Source organism: Pagrus major, chromosome 20 (assembly GCF_040436345.1).
Source record: "Pagrus major chromosome 20, Pma_NU_1.0".
NCBI lineage: Eukaryota > Metazoa > Chordata > Actinopteri > Spariformes > Sparidae > Pagrus > Pagrus major.
The window spans coordinates 17,624,457-17,643,406 of NC_133234.1; the positions used below are offsets into that span (position 1 = coordinate 17,624,457).

At 40.9% G+C, this 18,950-nt stretch overlaps 1 protein-coding gene across 1 annotated transcript in view; it reads right to left on the reverse strand.

Annotated features, from left to right (window-relative positions):
• LOC141015308 (calcium-activated potassium channel subunit alpha-1a-like) overlaps positions 1–18,950 on the reverse strand; it is a 90,162-nt gene that overhangs the window by 9,238 nt on the left and 61,974 nt on the right. Inside the window, exons 16-23 of the mRNA XM_073489300.1 lie at positions 18,581–18,649; positions 17,978–18,064; positions 16,947–17,023; positions 8,032–8,125; positions 2,462–2,585; positions 1,874–2,098; positions 1,142–1,334; positions 132–245 (exon numbers count right to left, since the gene is read on the reverse strand). Coding sequence (XP_073345401.1) covers positions 132–245; positions 1,142–1,334; positions 1,874–2,098; positions 2,462–2,585; positions 8,032–8,125; positions 16,947–17,023; positions 17,978–18,064; positions 18,581–18,649 — 983 coding nt within the window. The remainder of the gene's footprint in view (positions 1–131; positions 246–1,141; positions 1,335–1,873; positions 2,099–2,461; positions 2,586–8,031; positions 8,126–16,946; positions 17,024–17,977; positions 18,065–18,580; positions 18,650–18,950) is intronic.

Here is an 18,950-nt window from a genome sequence, read left to right on the forward strand (position 1 = left end):
AAGTGGTGACAGCTGCTAATTGCAGAAATTGTGTTTTCAGATCTGTTAACAACTACTTAACTGGAAAAAAACATGCGACACTACAGCTAGCGTATCAATCAAGTGACATAAATATGCAGCAGGAAGCGTACCTAGTTCTGTTATGATGGGAATATTTGCTCCAGTGGTGACAGAAGTCTGCCTTACTAATCCATGGACGGGGCTGTTTTCTGGAGAGGATCTATCCATCCCTGGTGGTGTGAAGCCTAAATGGACACAAACACATAACATGAAACATAAAGCACATCTGTTAATGCAATATTCAGTACTTCATCAGAGGTTGTGGGGCTATTGCATCCACTCCCCGCCACGAGGAAAAGCATAAAGTTGCTGAGTGCGATGTTACTGTATTCTTGACAAGGTCCAATATTAGTCCATATATAATATATGTGACATGCTGCTCATTTTGTTTCCCTCAGAATGTGTGTGCATGGAGATGGAAACCTTTTACACACACACACACACACACACACACACAAAACAACATGTACAGTATATGGAGCCACAAAATAGAAAATAAGTGACGCAAGATTGAATTCAAATTGACTTGACATTCCTTGCTTTCCTCAGACTGACAAGTAAGCACATTACATCAGTGATGCTGTATGTATTATACATAGGCTGTGTTTTGACATCCATCACTTACTGCTGACTCAGGCAAATGCGAGGTCATACATGTATTAGAGCAATAATGAAATTGGCAGCGATTTCTTCCCGCCTCCCCCCCTCACCTCTCCTCAGGTCAAAAGGTTTCTAAAAGCATTTCTCTCAATGCCAAAGAATGACCATTATTGAAGGCCATCTCAAGCTTTGAAAGCTGCGACATGCAATATTCATAAATTATACACATTATGTGTTTTTCTTTACATACGCTGGAAAAAAAAAACAAATATGTGTAACGCAGGTAAGGCTGTGCTTGTTGCCACCAATTAGGTTTGTGAAGAAACCAGTTGTTACAGTAACCTGAGGAATAGTCAGTAGGGTTTACTGTCAAACGCAGTGACACCAGGTCAGCCAGGCAGCACCCAGTGAGGGATATTCTCTGTGCCAGGGCCCTGTCCCTCCCAGGCGGTGCAGTGAACTATGATAGGGCGCTCCTTACCTTGGGAATTAGCCTGCAAGACCCCGATGCTGTCATCAAACAGCATGGATTTGATGTTGAGTGACGCCAAGATGCATTCTTTGTCCTGCAGTGATGCATCGTCAATATTGTTCTGATTGGCTGACAGGATGACACACATGTCGCAGAGGTTGATGTTGACAGCCCTCAGATCTGCCCGACTCAACGGTGTGCCCTTTGAGAGGAAGGTGAAGGAGAGAATTTGTTATCTCACCTATAAATGTACAAGACTTTTGAACCTTATGTCGGCCCTGCCTCCAACAAAACACTTTAATTCAGTACTGAAGTACAAATATGTTCTGGAGGAAACTTCATTGCTGCCTGGATTACTCACAAATTTCACATGTGAAAAAGCCAATCACTTGTGAAAAGGTCCAGTTCGCATGTGACATGATTTTTTTTTCACGTGTTGGAATTTAAGTTCACATGCGAAAATTGCTGATTGCATGTGAAAATGTATACAAATGTGGAATTCACATGTGAAGCAGCAAATTTCACTGTTTAGTTTTCACGTGTAAATTCTGAGATTATTTTATTTTCACATTAAAATTTTAATTCACGTGTGAAAATACTCGATTCACAAAAATAGCAAAACTGCGATTTTCCCCTGTGGCATTTGCATAAGTGATATAAAAGCAGTTTTCAGGAGACGCGGTTGTTTATTTTGTCAGACCTGTTACTGTGCAGGATTATCTGAAATTTCATTGTACTCACAGGTAAAATGGAGACCTTTGGAAAATTGTGAAGGGTCTCCCACTCCCGCTTCAGATACTCGAGGGAGCCGACAAACACGATGTGCTTCAGCTCATGGTAGTGAAAGTTGCTCGCCCTCAGAGGCATGACAAAGTTTCGGAGACCGATCAACGCCGATTTCACGTCTCCGAATATGCACACGACCACGTGGCCGCTCAGAACCGTCATGGCTGCCTCGCTCCGGGTCTGAGAAGAGAATAAAGAACAAAGGATTTTTAAAATAATGATGTTTATGACACAAACTGCCTTTTCTGGCAAACATTAATGCTTTCTCTTCTTTCAGGCGCCTTCTCAACCAGTAAAATATATCACGCAGTTCATGACTGCAATAGACTATGAAAGTAATTTGAAAAATGGCATATGTATTAGTACAAGAAACGTTCTATGTACAGGGCCCCCATATAGCAAATGACATGTCAAACACCTCATTACAGAGTGTTTAAGTGCCCTGTCAACCTCTGATGGTGCTCTGTGACATGACACATCTGTCACCGGGGAGAAGAGTGTCAGGGACAAATGACGTGTGCCGAGTAAAGGAGCAGAACCCACCAAGATGACCTTCTCGATGTCTTTGGATGGGCACCAGTGAAACATCCCCGTGGAGTCGTATTTCTTTATGTTCTCGTCCATGCTCTCAATCTGCTCGTTCCCCGGGATGAGGAGCGGGTCATGTCTAATCAAACAAAAAGACGGGAGGGAGGGGATAAAAGAATACCATCAGACACTGTAAATGTGGGTTAGATGAAGTCGTTCTAGGCTTTGGACTAATAAAACAAAATTATAATATGATAATGCTGAGAATTGAATCATTTTAAATCCATTCTGAAAGACCTGGAGACAGAATCGTTGGGGGGTGTGTGCTTAAACTGGTGTTTTTGGATACTTCGCTTGTGCTGCACATCTAAGGGACCTATCCTGATTAGAAAAAGGTTAAATAAATGTAAAAAACACACACAAATACTAATACCAACAACAGTTTGCTTAATGCAGCACCTTCCAAAATAAAACCAAGGAGCTTTAGATGGGTTTATCAAGATTAAAACATTTCAAAGATTTAAAGGGATGACGAGACGAGTAAAATCGGTCAGTTACGAATGCAAACATGAAATACAATACAATATATTGTGATAAAGAAATAAAAATAACAATGCCTAGCAAAGAAAAATATCATTTAGTCGAATTAAACTGTTCAACATTCATCAATAGACCGTCAGAATATTTAAGAATCTCCAAACAAATCAGTTGTCCTGGAAAGAAAAGTAGTTTTCTTCCCTTTTTTCTCTCTTTGCTCATTCCTGTCAGAGGCCATCTGCAGAAATGCCAACAAAACTGCCATGTCATCAAGCAGAGTGACATCAGCGGCGGCAGCCAGGCGGAAGGAGATGGCAGCAACACACTGCGTTGACTGGCATGAGCACGGAGATGCAATTACGCCCCCTTACTGCATACAGCTTTTGACGTAGTGTGCGGCGTGGTAAAAGCTTTAACAGACCAGACTTTAAATATTTCAGCAATTTGCCAAATCATATTTGCTTTTCAAAGTGAAGGATATTAATGTTTAAACAGAGCATCCGAACTACATAAGCTAATTTCACTGAGCGCAGTGGTGAGCTCCATCCTACACAACACTGACCGCTAAAGTGGTCTCTTAACACGAGTTCCTGCGGTTGTTACATGCTTGTTCTGGGCAGAGTGATGATATGATCTCCTAACAGTTCCTAGATATATTCAAATATAAGATACTAGTGTTACAAAAAAGGACAAAAAATAGAAAAAGATGTAAAAACACAATTTAAATGTACATGTAATATAATCTATTATCTGAAGCTTTTACATTTCCACAGCTTTTAGCCCTTGAATGTGCTTCTGTGCTCTCTAAAGGTACAGTCCCTGCAGTTCTATTGTAACCAATATAAGGCATTTCCTTTCTATCCATTTTCTAATCTGTCTCTCACTGGCCAGGAGCTGCAGCATATCCCAGCATGCATTGTAAGAGAGGCAGAGCATATGCTGAACAGGTTTAACACCCACACACATAACAGAAGAAAGAAAAACTTAACTTAACTTAACACCTATAGGCATTTAGTTGAAATCAATGTAATAATTAATAAAGATACTTTTCTGATATTGTTAGATCGTAAATGTGATATTTAATGCAATGCAGACTCTTATAAAACACCTATAACACAAAAATTTAAGACAAATAATAAAGAAATATATAAAACAATACATCCCATACATGCGAGTTTGTGGGAAAAGATGTAAAAGAGTTCTACAGTATCTGCCCAGCAACTGTACTGCCTCATGTTAGCTAGCTAGTGTTAGTGACAGTAACGTTAGCCAGCTAGCATTAGCCACGTTAGGGATCGAAACAAACTGGCAACCGCTTGAGGAGGCAGATGATTCAAACAACAGCAGTGTTAACACAATATGATAACGCCAAAAGTCAATACATGATAATATTTAATTATTAGAGGATTTAAAGTTTCTAATTCACCTACCACTGTTGAAAGAAACCCACACATACAAAAGAAGAACATAGAAACTAGATAAAGAACCAGCCACTGTGGTCAAACACCATCAGCTACAGTTTCAACAGTTCTATCTACAGAGGCTGTGTTGCTGCTCAGCACAAGTCCAGTTACACCTAATGGACTTTGTCAGAGTCTAATCAGAGCTGAAGACGTTATCTTCTGAAACTCAGACAGAAGACTTTTGTCTCTGTCGAAAAAAACCTTTTAAATACTTCAATTCGTCTCCCCGTTAGAGGAGCTTCTCTTTAATCCGCGTGAGTACTTTAAAAGAATGCTACTTTAGGTAACATGTTAAGTATGCATGAAAGTGTCAGCTGAAACTACCATCCCTCGGGCTCCACGAGACCGAAGCCAAAAAAGCCCGCCTTGGGCTTATATACCCCTAGGCAAGACCTGGATGTCCTTTCAAGAATGGAGGAAGTTGGAGGAGGAAATGTCTTTTCTGCCACTTTCTACCTCTCAGAAGCTCATCTGTCAAAGCAATTGTAATTTGAAAGGACAAAGAGTGTGCACATTAAAAAATTATTCAACTCTGTGAGAGAAAGTATGTAAAAATGTGAAATTTGAAAATGTAGGGAGAGAAAATATCGCCCAGTTTCTTTCTAGCAAAGATACTGGAAAAACAGAGACAGTGAAATACTGTATTTCCATAAAAGGACTGACTTTAATGGATACTTACTTATACTTTTCATGAATGAGTTGGGTTTTTTTTTTTAATAGTGTATAAAATGTCAGAAAGTTAAGAAAGCTCAAGGTGGCGTCTTCAGATTGCTTGTCCAAAACCGAGCACATTTAATTTAAAATGATATTAAACAGAATAAAGCAGCCGTTCCTCACACGTCAGACGCTGGAACCGCTGAACGTTTCACATTTTTGCTGGATAAATGATGTTAATAAATCTCCTGTAAATCAACAAATCCATAAATCCAGCCCTAGTTATCCATGCAAATCCTCTACCATAACTCTTGTTGTGCTCTACATCATCGCCTTGTGCTCGAGTCTTAAATTCAAGTTCTAATAAGAGTGAAAGCATTTAGTGGTTTTACACCTCGGGTAAATATTTCATCAGAAGTCGAATGTTTCACCACTCACTCAGTGGAGCGCCTGTCACTTCAGTTTGTCCTTGTGGAGATGACTGGTGAGGCAAAGCTCTGCCAGGATAGCTATCGCTCACTGTCAGCCATGACGGCCTGTCACTATCCTGCACTGCCAATTGCCTCAGCGGTGCTGTAGCAGACATGACGTGTATGTCACGGCGCGGCCCGATGTGACCGAACGCGTTGTGACATCCCACAATTAGATGTGTCTTATGACCCATCAAGGAGCCTGTGGAAATGGTGTTAATTTCAGTAAGGTCGTCTTAGCTAACTTCCAGACAGGACGTGTTAGTTTGCCGATACATCTGGAAACCAGGAGACAGTTCTGCATCCACAGCTGATTGCTTTCTTCTTTTTTGAGCGGTTTCATTTCATCGCGCGGAGCAGAGTCTGTGAGTGTCACTTCTGTAAGCGCACTTCTAAACATTCAAAATGATCAGCAGCATAATTCACTGCTTTAGTGGTAAGATGACACGTTTGACAAGGCTTCACACGTCATGACCGCGAAACATAAAGCCAGGTGTCTTCTGGAGGAGTGAACTGACAGCTGAGAGAGACATAAAGTAGAAGCTAAACATGCATATTATGCAAATTTTCTATTTCAGCATGGCTGCACTAGCTGACTGTAACAGTGCACAAGCAGTGAGGACAGGCGAAGTCTTTGAAAATCCTCCCCATCATGCAAACTGACAAAGGCTTGCTCTTCAAAACCCACAGCCAATCTGTTGATCATTACTTATTTACAAAGGCCTTGAGGCCGCAGGTCCTGTAAAAACACATTTGATATAGTATACACCAAAATGTTTTTTCTCTCCGCTTGTTGCAATGAAATATCCCTTAGGCTACCGCAGCGAATCCCTCTCTCTGCTGCCTACACGCTGGATGAAATAACACATCCACCTGTATTGTGCAGTGTATTAGCATGACAAGTAGATGGATTGGTTTTGGTGGGCTGATATTTAGCTGATGGCTATAGCATTTGAAAAGCCTGGGTTTGTTACCCAAGAGTCTGGAAATCACCTGGAGCGATTCAACTTTGACTCCACTTTGAACCAAATCAAACAATCAAACAAGGGCGAACGCCCACCTGAAAAAACAAGAGGCCACAGATCAAAGGAAAACGCTAAATTATGCAAATAAAGACTCCTTTTTAGATCTGATGCTGAGCCATTTTTATAACCACTGCACAATTGCTGATCCGTATTGAACGTCGTAGTATTAAACAATACAGACATTTGTGGATTTAATTTCTTAAATGTCAAATGAATAGCAGCCATATTAGCAACTGGAGCAAAAGTCACCTGTCAGTTTTAATTCAATTTCAACTGTACAATTCCACTTTGTATACATCGGGCTACAGGACTTCCCTGTTGCCTTGCTTCCTTATAACATGCCACTTAATGACAATGACTATTACTATTATCTTCCCCGTAATGGCCTCATGTTGAATAACAGTGTTATCTCCAGTCAAAATCAATAAGCGCCGATTTAATTTCACGGGACAAGATAAAAGCAAGGTAGCATTTGAATTCGACTTTCATTGTGATGATACATATCATCTGTGGCCTAACGTGCTGAAAAGAGCTCAGAGGGATCCGACAATAGATGAATAGCCTTGGGCTATCTATCCTTTAGAGTCTCTCTGACTAGCTGGTGCTGTCATTAGTGCCAGGCCTGTTTAAGAGCTGCAGTCTGTGGTTGTCACATGAAACCTCGTGGCAAAGAGCACTTCTGCAAGTCTGACATGTTGGCCATGAAAACATGAGCACACTAACATTTTCTTTAAGATGTTATCTATAATACATACCGTTGAGTCCAACCAACACTGGATTTTTGAGGCTGACAACAGTATCAATGCTGGAGGTATTTGTTTTTTTATATATAAACCTATTAAAAACATTGAGAAGGACCCTTAAAGGTGCAGTAATCAATATGTTTCTATTAACAGTAGCTCACATGATGAAATGAATGGTTTGTGGTGGTGACCTGACACTTTACGTGCCATTTTAGCATCTTTCAGCTCATTGTTTTAGTGTTATGACCCACAACATGACTGTGTTGGTTTACTCTCACACTGACTCTGTTACCTGCTCAGCACACAGACAAAGTTAGCGACTAGCTAGTGAACAAGATGGAGAATTTAGCGGCCAAAGAGTCAGATATTTCTCTCAGAAGCAGGTGGAGACCAAAAATGGAGCTAAAAGGAAAATGAAAATTAACCTTATATCCGTTGGGGGAACAGAATGATAACTCCACACACTGTAAATTTTAAAAGTTGACTTTTGTTGACTTAAGTACACTATTACAGTTAAGTTGTATGAGCTAAAATGTTTTAAAAACTTAACATTATTAGTCTTAATTGGTTTCCTTAATTTTTTTAAGTGAGATCACTTTTTTACATACAGTGCATTTAAGTTTAAAGCTCTTTTGAGGATACATGTACACTAACTCAACACACAGTAAAGTTTAATCGTCATCATCATCCTACCTCATTATCTTGGGTGACGAGTTGGGAGAATTTCTCATGCCTCCGTTACGTTGCTTTTTTTTAGGCGATAACGCCGACTGTTGGTCCTCTTCAACTGCAACAAAAGGCAACGGTATGAGGGAGCGAATTATCATAAGACAAGTAGAAAACAATCTGTGGCAGCAAAAAGAACAAAGCACAGCACAACTGGAAGTCAGTGAATTCAAAGAGATTACACAGTTACAGAGAAACAGAGTGGAAAGAGAGGTTGGGTGGACGAAATGGAGCTGACGGGACACTTCAACTTGTGTGCTGTACAATGACGACAGGATACATTAGCACGACATTTGCATGATTGTGTATGAAGATGCAAACATGCAATAGTGCCATCATCAACCATCATGCCATCAGGTTTAATTCTCCACACCCTAATCCAGAGAATTGGTGTCAACAAGTTAATAATTCAGATAATGTCGTACCACAAATACATCAAAGGTTATTGCGATACTCTAATTTTTCAGTCCCTTGTTAGTACAAACCCAGACTTGGATAGCTCCTCGTTTGGCCGTGCTAATCACTCACGTTCTCATTTAATTAAAGCAATAACCTAAAAACATCAAGCATCCAACATTATAAATAAGGCTGCTTTGGTGCCAATACTGAATCCAGTCTGGATTGCTGGTCTTTCTTCATCTTGGAAGTGACGCCCTTGGCTCATATAATTAGCTTGGGTCCTCATGCCAGAGTGATTTATGTACAGCTGAGATGCCCCTTGGACATTGTCTTTATCACTACACGAAAAACTGCACAGAGCTCCTCATCGGGAACGAATTACAAGTTTTACCCTCGAGTAAAGTAATCAGGGAAATATTTTCACGAGCTAATATCACAGTTGAGGAAAAACTACTGCTGGTAAAATAAACACAGGCAGCAAGAAATCTGTTTTAGCTAATTTAACAGTCATTGTTTATAGCCGGAATAGCTTTTTACAGGTCGTGGAAAGTATGTCTTTTAAAGATGGTTCAGGCTGAATCTAAAAGAGCCATCATTAACATTAATAGAGTCTCGAAGATCATGCTCCTCTGCAGATAAACACATGATTTCAAGCGCTGCTAGCACGTCCAAGAGTGACACCATAATGGAAAGCACGGGGGGCTTCCAGTGGAGAGGGATGCTCCAACACACTGGCCCTTCACATCTCGCTCGGCCTGTTCAATATTTAATGTTTCACAGCTGACAGCTGCACACACTGGGTCATTAGTAAGGAATGCTACACATGCAACCACTCCAGCCTGGCAAGCACATGCTTTGGTTGTGCTGTTGTTGAGTTCAGGCCTGCCAAACACGCCAAAGGGGAGGTGGGGGGAGGGCCCTTACAGTGCCTGTGACTGAGTGTGGCGTTATTGGAGTGACTGGGGTGGTATCTGTATTTCACCGGAAGGCTACGTGCCCGCTGGAGCCGGCTGGACTCTTCTGCCACCCCTGGTAGCCGTCCCGCCTGGCCCAGGTCCCCAGAGCCCTTGAAGCTCAGGGGCAGAAGACTTCCCTTGCGGTTGTTTACTAGCGGGATCGACACAGCGGCAGACCCCCTATAGACCTCGCCGGCCGAGTTGTGGTTCAGTTTGGCTGACTTGTATTGATAAGTTGACGACTGGATTATGGGGCCGTCGTTTACTGCTAAATGAAGAGGAATCAGAATCAGAATCTGTTCAATGCAAGTTAATCGACTCTTTGTTTTTTTTTTCACCTAAATCACAAAAAATGTTCCCCCCTTTACTTTTAGTGGTATCTAGAGATGAGGTATGTGGTCAACTGACTGCTATTCTAGTTTCTTTAGGTTCAGATTTCAGTTTTTTGGTGACAAAGCTGTTCTTATGCTGTGGTTAGGTTTCAGCACGTAAACCACTTGGTTAGTGTGACAAAATTATTATTATTCTTTGGCTTAAAAGATCTGTTATTGTCATGACCAACACGGCTGGAGATCCCAATGACTCATTAAAACCACCCGATTTTGACGAAGCGCTTGTCAAAAATATCCAGTGCTTCACACATGGAAGTGAAGAACTTTTATCTTTTAGGTTAAATTTTCAATGGTAAGCTTACAAAAATACTTTGTTAGGGTTAAGAAAAGAGCATTTTTTATCACTTTAAATACCTGATTGTGGCCACAACCACGGGTAGAGATCGTCCTGAGGTCTCGTTAAAAATACCCAGTGGAGTCACGCTTACAGATGTTGAAACGCTGTAGTTACTTGCAAAAATAACCAGTGCTTTCACTCTCAGAAAATGTTGAGTCTTGAACAGTGGTCACTGGCTTGAAAGCCTAGTTTTAACTCCACCAATCGACATAATGTGAACATTATAAGACGTGTTGTAGAAATGTCATTATGCTACGTATGACACGTATACATTTGAACATATCCGTGGTTTGCAGAAAGGTTAACTGCTGACGTTTTATCCTGCCGACTGGGCTGGTGAGATGTCTGTCTCCATCCCAGTACAATGGAGATGCGACACATTACTGTTGAGTTTTTCAAAAGGAATTTTTGATGCTGCGAGCCAAACAAACACAATCCAGTCCATTTCCAATGCGTTGGGCGGAGGCAGAAATCTCAGAGACAGATAGTTCAAAACATGGGTGCATTAAACTGAAAACTATCTGCATGAGTAGATACCACGAGGGGCAAGTTATAAAATGTTTGCTTTGTGGTTCGGGGTGAAGTGACCCTTTAAGCCTTCGCATTAACCTCACGATAGGATTTGATTTAAACTGACTTCCATAAGACCTGCAGTGTGTTTGTTAATAAAACATCTTGTGACTCTTATCATAATTAAAGCATAATCGCTGGTTTTTGGGGGTAATCCTTTCTGGCACAAGAATGCTAATAGCTGAATAATTAAAAAAGCTCATTTTTATTAAACACCACTTAACCACTTGGTATAGCCACCAATGAAATGTTGGATTTGACATTTCGCTTTGATATTTATAATAAACATGAATTAATAAATATGCTTTCAGGTGTTCCAGCGATTGTTATGCCATAAGAACAAGGAGGTGACAGTGTGAATTAACAAGCACTAGCTGCTGCTGCGCTGTTTACGCCTGATGAGGGAGGAGTGAGTCAGTACCCACTTGACTATTTCAAAATGTGAAAGCTTACAGCTTCACTAGAGGTAAAGCTGGTTAAAGATAACATGATAAAACAGACAAAAGGAAGCAGAGGAAAAGTGTTCCCCTCACTCCAAAAAATGGCTAGGAGCAAAAACTGTAGAATAGAGATGATTATTTCAACAGTCAGCTGTCTAGCAGATTATCCTCTCTGCTCCAGACCTCCACTATTCATCTGCCCCGTGTCAAACATGCACAGCACTTCTCCAGGACAACACGTTGTGGCAGATTTGCTGCCCATCACAGATCCCGTCGAAGTAGACGAGCGGCATGATTCACACACGAGAACTGTAAAAATATTAGGCTCTTTTTTTTTTATATGCTTCCTGTCCGAATCTCTATCGTAAATTTTTGCATAGATTTTAAATGTTTTTATGTTGTATTCTCAGCTGTACACCGGATTTATTCCTCCCCACGCACAGTGAGGCAGCAGCACCATCTACTGCTGAGCTGTAACTGATACCCAACACAAACCACTCAGAAACAATTCCCCCCCAATGCTTTGCATATAAAATATAATGATGGATGATGATAGACCGGACAGAGCGATGAGCAGCAAACAGTGAAAAATAGTGAAAGCGGAGTTAGAGACAGCTCGAGTGGAGATGGCTGATGATGCACAAGTGGAAGGGGTTAGAACAAAAACGACAAAAACAGAGAGAATGGAAATCAAAACTTACTTGATTTGATATATCCATTATAGCTATTTTTAGCTGAGAAAAATGCAGAGACAGATGAGAGGTTACAGGGGAGAACAGGCTGTAATGAAAAGCAAATTATAAATGACAACTGAAGGCTGAGGGGTTTTTCTCTTTAAGGCACTTTAACAAAAGAGCGGTGCCTTGAAGACAACATGGACAAAGCAATGAGAAATAAAACACGGGTCAGTCACGAACATGGTTATGCTCGGTAAGCTTAAACAGATGATCGCTGTCAGTGTTTGGCGGCAGTCACCTGCTGAATATCAACAGTAGAGTAAGTACTCATTCAGCGATTTGCAAGTCAAAAGACGTCTATATGTCGAGGTTAAACCTTAGGTTTATTAATGCAAGGTTATTTTATTTAATTTTTTTTTAAAAGGGACAGCACACGATTAGGAGTAATAGCACCAGAGTTAGCCAGCAGCTCATTTTGCTTCTGTTGTTTCCGGGCAGGTAAACAAATAAACACAGAACAGCAGGTACACTACATAAAACAGCACAATACATAAAAGTTCATCAGTGTGAAAACAAAAGGAGGTTTAGGGCTTCATTAAAGATTAATCTGCTGATTATTTTCTTGAATAACTGATTAATCTTTTGGTCTATAAAATGTGAGAAAAATAGTGAAAAATTAAAGTTTGTGTCTTCAAATAGCAAAAAAACAAACAAACAAACAAACACGAAACCCCCCAAAAAGATAAACATCAAATCATCACAATTGAGAAGATGAAACTCAGGATTATTTTGTATTTTTGCTTGAAAAAAAAAAGATTTTCAAACTATTTGCTGACTCCGTTAACTGACAATTTTTTTGGCTAATCGTTCCAGATCTCTTAAAGGTGCAATATGTAAGAATTGGCCAGCTGTCTAATTCATATTTTAAACAAACATATGCTAACTTAGCTCACTAAGCTAACTTAAGTGCTGCTAACTGTAGATGCCGTTAGCTCAGTTAGCTCAGTTAGCTGTGCTTTAGTGGTGCAGACACGGAGCTCAGAGCATCAGGGGAGTGTTGGTGTTTACACCGCTAGCACAGGAGCTTCGGACAGAACGGGCTAACTTCAGTAGCAACACAGTACATAGATGTCATGAAGTTGAAATTTCTATTTTTTTCACATTTTGTTGATAATTTTTGTTAACTTTAAAATGTTTTCAGCTAGAAATCTTACATATTGCACATTTCAGTTAAAATACAACGATCAATTCAGCTGCATTACATGACTATATGTCAATGTGAAGCAGATCCTTACAGCTGCACACATGAAACTAGTCATTAAAAAAAAAATATACCAAATTCAGCCACGTTTTGATATAACCAGATGTTTTTTTTAAAATGAAAACCACCTATGCTTACTGTGTAGCCCTGCAGGAGCTAAATGTATCAAGACCCAGATTTATGTGATAATATTTTCCCTCCGACTCAACCTGCACGGATACATGTAACTTTCTGTGAGTCACTTTTTGGAGCCGTGAGTCCCACACATGCTCATTAGTACCTTATTTCAACCCCTTGCTTATAATAAAGGTCATGCATTGAGCTTAAGGCAGGACAGTGACAGCAATGTTCAAACAGGGACCTTGCTGGTCCTGGCATCTGTCGCCTGCAATCGGAGGGCGCGAGCAGAGTCACAGGACTAACAGGCTAGCATCTGTCCCACAACGAGAGAGGAGGAGAGGGGCGGGGGCACTCGGCTGCCTGGTGGTTAGGAACTGTCAGGCTGAGTTTCATGACAACCGGTAGCACTCCAAAAATGAAAATGCAAACATAATTTCCATGTCAGGCCGCATAAGGCCTCGCTCGGCGCGTCTCCCGCACCGTGTCGACAGCAACTCCGGAGCTCTGCTCGAGCTTTAGCTTAGCCGGGGCGATGCTCACGGCACACAACCCCTGGAAGATGTGTTGAGGGCTGGAAATGCCCAGAGACGTTCAACTATACACAGAATGGTCTTTGATCAAGAAACATTGGCTAAAACTGTGTGACAGTCGACAATGTTTTCCAGCAAATTGTATCAACGCTCTGCAAACTCGAGACACATTCTTCATGCCTTCTGCGATACATCAGTGCAATTTAACATGCCCTCTGGCTTTAAAGGGGAATCGCACTTGAATTAAGAATTTATATGCAGCTACGATTCAATACAATCCTGCTCTTTACAATTGTATTGTGTTTGTCTTATTGTACAATTCAATCAATATCACGAGACTCAAGACTCAGACACCCAGAGCTTCTCTTGTGGCACTGGTTTATGTTCTGAATGTGTTTTGGAGATTTTACCCCCAGTGGTGGTTCAAGTGTTTGATCTTAATTTAATAAAACCAGTACATTAGCCTCAATATGTAGCGCTACCCTCTGAAAATCCCCTCAGGTGCTCTCAAAACCGACCTTTTTTAATTAATTATCAGCGTTTACACACGGGAATATCTCAAATCCTATCCGGTTCATCCGTTTCTGGAGGGTACGGCGTTGAAATATTTGGATTAAATGAATGTTATTTGGGTTATTTCTTGATATGAAGTTACCCTCTCCAGTGACATCATTATAACTCAAGTATTTTTAAAGCACTGCAATGCAAATTTCTCCACCAAGATTCCCAAGTTTGAGCGTGCATCAAGAGAGATTCGCGGCGGGGATGCACAGCTGTACATTTTTCATGGCTTCGGCTTTAATTCCTTGGAAAAATATGTTGGCAAGGTCACTGGAGGGGAAGAGAATTCACACTCCGTTGATCTAATTTAAACTACAGGTCAATTTGAATTCACATTCTCTGACAAAACACCAGCAAAACAGTATACTGGCATGCTTCACAACAGTTAAAAAGTCACCTCCACAAGGCAAAGCAACATCTATATCCATGACAGTAACAAACACAGCTGCGAGAGCAAGACGGCACACACGCTAAAGACACACTTGCACGGTTAACACAGCGCCTGTTAGGAAACACTGAAGAGCACATGTCATGGCGACAACTTACAGGCACGTAAAGTGGCTGAGCAATCATTAACAGAGACAGCAGAGAGTGGGATGTCGCGTTGAGGGAAGTCCATGTTACAACGCACATTAACTGGCATGCAAGAGCAGTCCCGCTCTGAGCGGCCGCAATCAAAACAACATGCCAGTCTCATTTTCTTGTAGGCGGACGTCTTGGCTACAGTCACGGGTTCAGACGAGAGGAGAGGAAGAGCAGGTTAATGTCGAGGGTCGTTCTGGAGGAAGAGTGGACAAAGGCAAGACAGGGCACAGAGGAAGGCTGCTGCTGGGATGCACAAGATCAACTTAGTCCTGACAGCGTGCAAATGTCAGAGTAAGAATTTTGAATTTTTGGGGGAGGGGGGTCATTTCTGGGACGAGCGGGGAAATATCACAAGTTCCTAAAGTCATGTGGTTTTGCGGTAAAAGTGCGACACAAGTGCGGCTGGGGATGAGGGAAGGTCATGTAGGTTTTTAGAAACAATAATACCCATTAGTTCCCTCTAGACTTCCTGACTTCACCCCTACCTTTCATCTCAACATGGCCCCTACAAGCTCAGTGTGTCCTCTATGTGATGAGATGTGATCATAGACATGTTTTACAATTTTCTCTTAAAGGTCCAATTTGCAGGAAAGTTGATTTTTGAGTCTCTTTCCGACCTGACCGACAATGTTCTTACAAATTGGACCTTTAAGGGTTGTGAAAATGCTCAGATCATCTCTCGTCGTCGTGGTATCTGATTCCAGCTGAGAAGTGAAACTCTCGGGCAAGATGACAAATTTCTCAGTCGAAAGGTCAAAGTGAATGTGATCGTGTCTCACATCAAACCGTTTTCTGGATCTGTACAGTAAGTGCAAAATAAAATGTGCCTTGTTTCTCTTCCTGGTTGGTCTTCTAGCTGTGCTCTCCTTGCAGGGATGTTGTGTTAATCAAAGGACTGTGGGGACATCTGGTGGTGTTCTGGAGTATCACAGACTCAAGCAGGCATGAATATAATGTCTGTTAACATTACTTAAGAGATGCTGTAATAACTGCACTTTTCCAACTAAATGGTTGGGTGTTGCATGCTCAACTGTTAATCCTTGTCTCTCTGTGTCTTGTCCCAAAAGTGTTAGCGTTTTATAACAGTAATAGAAACATTTTTGTTGAATGTTTTCCTCGATTTAAAAAGCGACGTGCACATGACAACGAGGGGGGGGAATCCAGGCAGCATAAACCATCGTACATGCAACATTTACAGTAACATTCAAACAAGTTGCTTCACTCAGGGGGGTAGCAGGCTGTGTTTTCGGAGGGGGAATGAATCCACATTACTCACAATATATCACTATAAAGTGAATTTTTTAAGGAAAGTGTGTCAAGTTCCCAAGCAGCAGGAAGAGAATACATCAAATGTTAAGATGAGCTGCGACTGTTAAGAACAAGGCAAACTGTATTAAATCAGCGACAAAGTGACATGTGATGTTTTTAAAATGTCTAGAACCACACGATCCGTCCTGGTACCGGTGGTGTTAACAGTCTCTCTGAATGCCTGTTAACATCACAAAGTTAGCAATTAACTGTAACAGCCCAGACAGCTGTTATACAGAAGAAAACATGGCAAACATCCACACAGGCAAACGGACAAAATGCACATTTAGACTGTATTCACCAGGCGGAAAAAATCTCTCTATCCTCTGAGTCAACGATAGAAATAAAGACTACTTAACATACTCAGCACATAAAAACAAAACCTTCTGCCAGTGGAAAGCTTTGTTTTGTAATTTGGGTGAACTGCCCCTTTAATGAGGGCGATTATTTATGTCAAACAGGTCCAGATATGTAGTTTTTACAAGCGAAACTTGGCGTGAACCTGTTTCTTTTGGCTGCAGAAAGTAATCCGATGACCTTTGTTTCATGCCAAAGTTACAAGGTTCAAAGAAATGAATAATTAACGCAGGAACTAAGTGGTTTGGACACGTGGCTATGTAGGTCATGTAAATACACCATCGCCTACGCTAGACTGATGCTAACTCGTGCTGTTTCACTTCATGCTGTGAAGAAAAGGTGAATGAGTCAAACAAACTTAGTCGATGTTTTTACATGCGGTCACTTACATTTCTTGCAACCACATTTCTTTATCCTTTTGGGATCAGTAATGTCGTCGTGGCAGGCTTTACAGTAAAACAGCGCCCTGTGGAAGAAAAACAATAATCACTGAAATTATGCTGAAATAAAGCAGTTATACACATTAAATCCTGAAGTTCCAGTTTCAGTATTTAGTGACGGTATTTGACTCGGATAAAACGTTAAATTGAGGCACAGAGATGCATTTAATCTGAAAGAATCAGGTTGATTAAACACATTTAATCCTAGACAAGCATTTGAAACATTTGTCAATACCATATCAAAAATGGGGTGAGCTTTCCTTTGGAAGCCAAATATTAATGTCAAATGATGCTTTTACCATTGATAATCAGGCCCAACAGTGCATATCAGGCTGTACTGAGCTGTTTGACCAGCAACAGGACTGCTCATTGTTCCAATGGACTATTATTGTGAAAGCCCAAACGTATAAAACATGTACCATTGGACTAATAGCCTGTTTGTCCAACAACCCATTACCTTAGCGCACACTTCTATCTATAACAACACCAGCTAACATCATCCGCTAACAACATGCTAACTCACAATAACAAGCTAGCAACATGTTAAGATATATCTAGCTGGCAGCACGTGGCCTAACCTACCAAACAAACCAAACAAGTCTCCTCGGCCATTTCATCGTAGAAAGCAACAAAGCATACATGTATTTTTATAATACACCGCCGAACTTCATCAGCTAACCAAATGCTAGCCTTTAGGAACTAGTTAGCAACATGTTAAGGTATATCTAGCGTGTTTCAAGCACTGGCACCAACATCACCACTGAGGGAATAAACGTATGTAACCATCCCTTAAATTGTTTTCATCCTAGTGAAGTTTGAGTAAGTTATCTTTGGTCATTTTACCTACATTTTAAAACTCAGCTGAAAGAAAGTGGTAGAGATACTGTACACAATGTCTAATGGCTCAGAGCTGCAGCATGAAAAAACAGCACGACTTTACTTTTAGACACCATTTAATCTCAGGTCCCATTTATTATTACCTCTTTACTTCTTTGGCATCGCTGGCAATGAAAAAGCCCAAGGTCCCCTCCTGCATTTTCACGTGGTTTCCAGGATTTATCAGAGTGCTGCGAGGATTTATAGAGCAAAGATGTCACAGCGGAAAGTTATATCACAGAATTTGCAAGGCTTTGCACTAATCACTGGCAGTGGCACATGCTGGCAGGATTAGTTTTCACAACTCATTTGGCAGGATCGCCTCTGTTTATTAAATTAGGTTGATGAAAGCAGACAGTAGTGACACTTCAAAAGGTATGAAATGAGCATCAGTGCATTTTAGAAATCATTAAAAACAAAAGCCTCAGCTGTGCCCAAAGAAAAACCAGCCACCCACTCCCTTATTAATTTGTCAGGATGTTATCAGAAAAACGCTTGTGATGTCTGCGAACAAACCGATTTAGACACCAGTTTAGCACTTTCTGTCGGGCGCCTTGTGTTTGCAGTCAAACAGAGAAGCTGATTCAAAGTAGCTTCATCGCTGAAAGCAAACACCGACAACAAACACACCTGCGTATTTAACTTTTTTTTTTGCATCCATGAATTTTAATGATTTTCAACATTTCACTGCGAGCAGATCCACTTACCTGCTCTCCCTTTGATCAGACTTGTACTCTATAGCGATGAGCAGCAGCTTCAGCTTCACATAGCAGAGTCTGGAAGGAGAATAACAATGTAATTAGATCTCATGCACGCTGAATATAATACTGCATTGTTAATTCGAGTACAACACTAGTTGTGGGCGCTGTATGTGTACTGCCATTGACTCTTGCTTTCTTATTCTTTCCTTGAGCATCTGTAATACCCGAATCTCCCCTCTGCGGGGGGATCAATACAGGATTATCTGATCTTATAATGCTCAGAAATGGTAATTCCAGGATTTTGTACAGAACGGTCCATAAATGTACGGAAGCCACAGAGCGGCAATGCTTGCTTATTTTTGTAAATCCCATTACT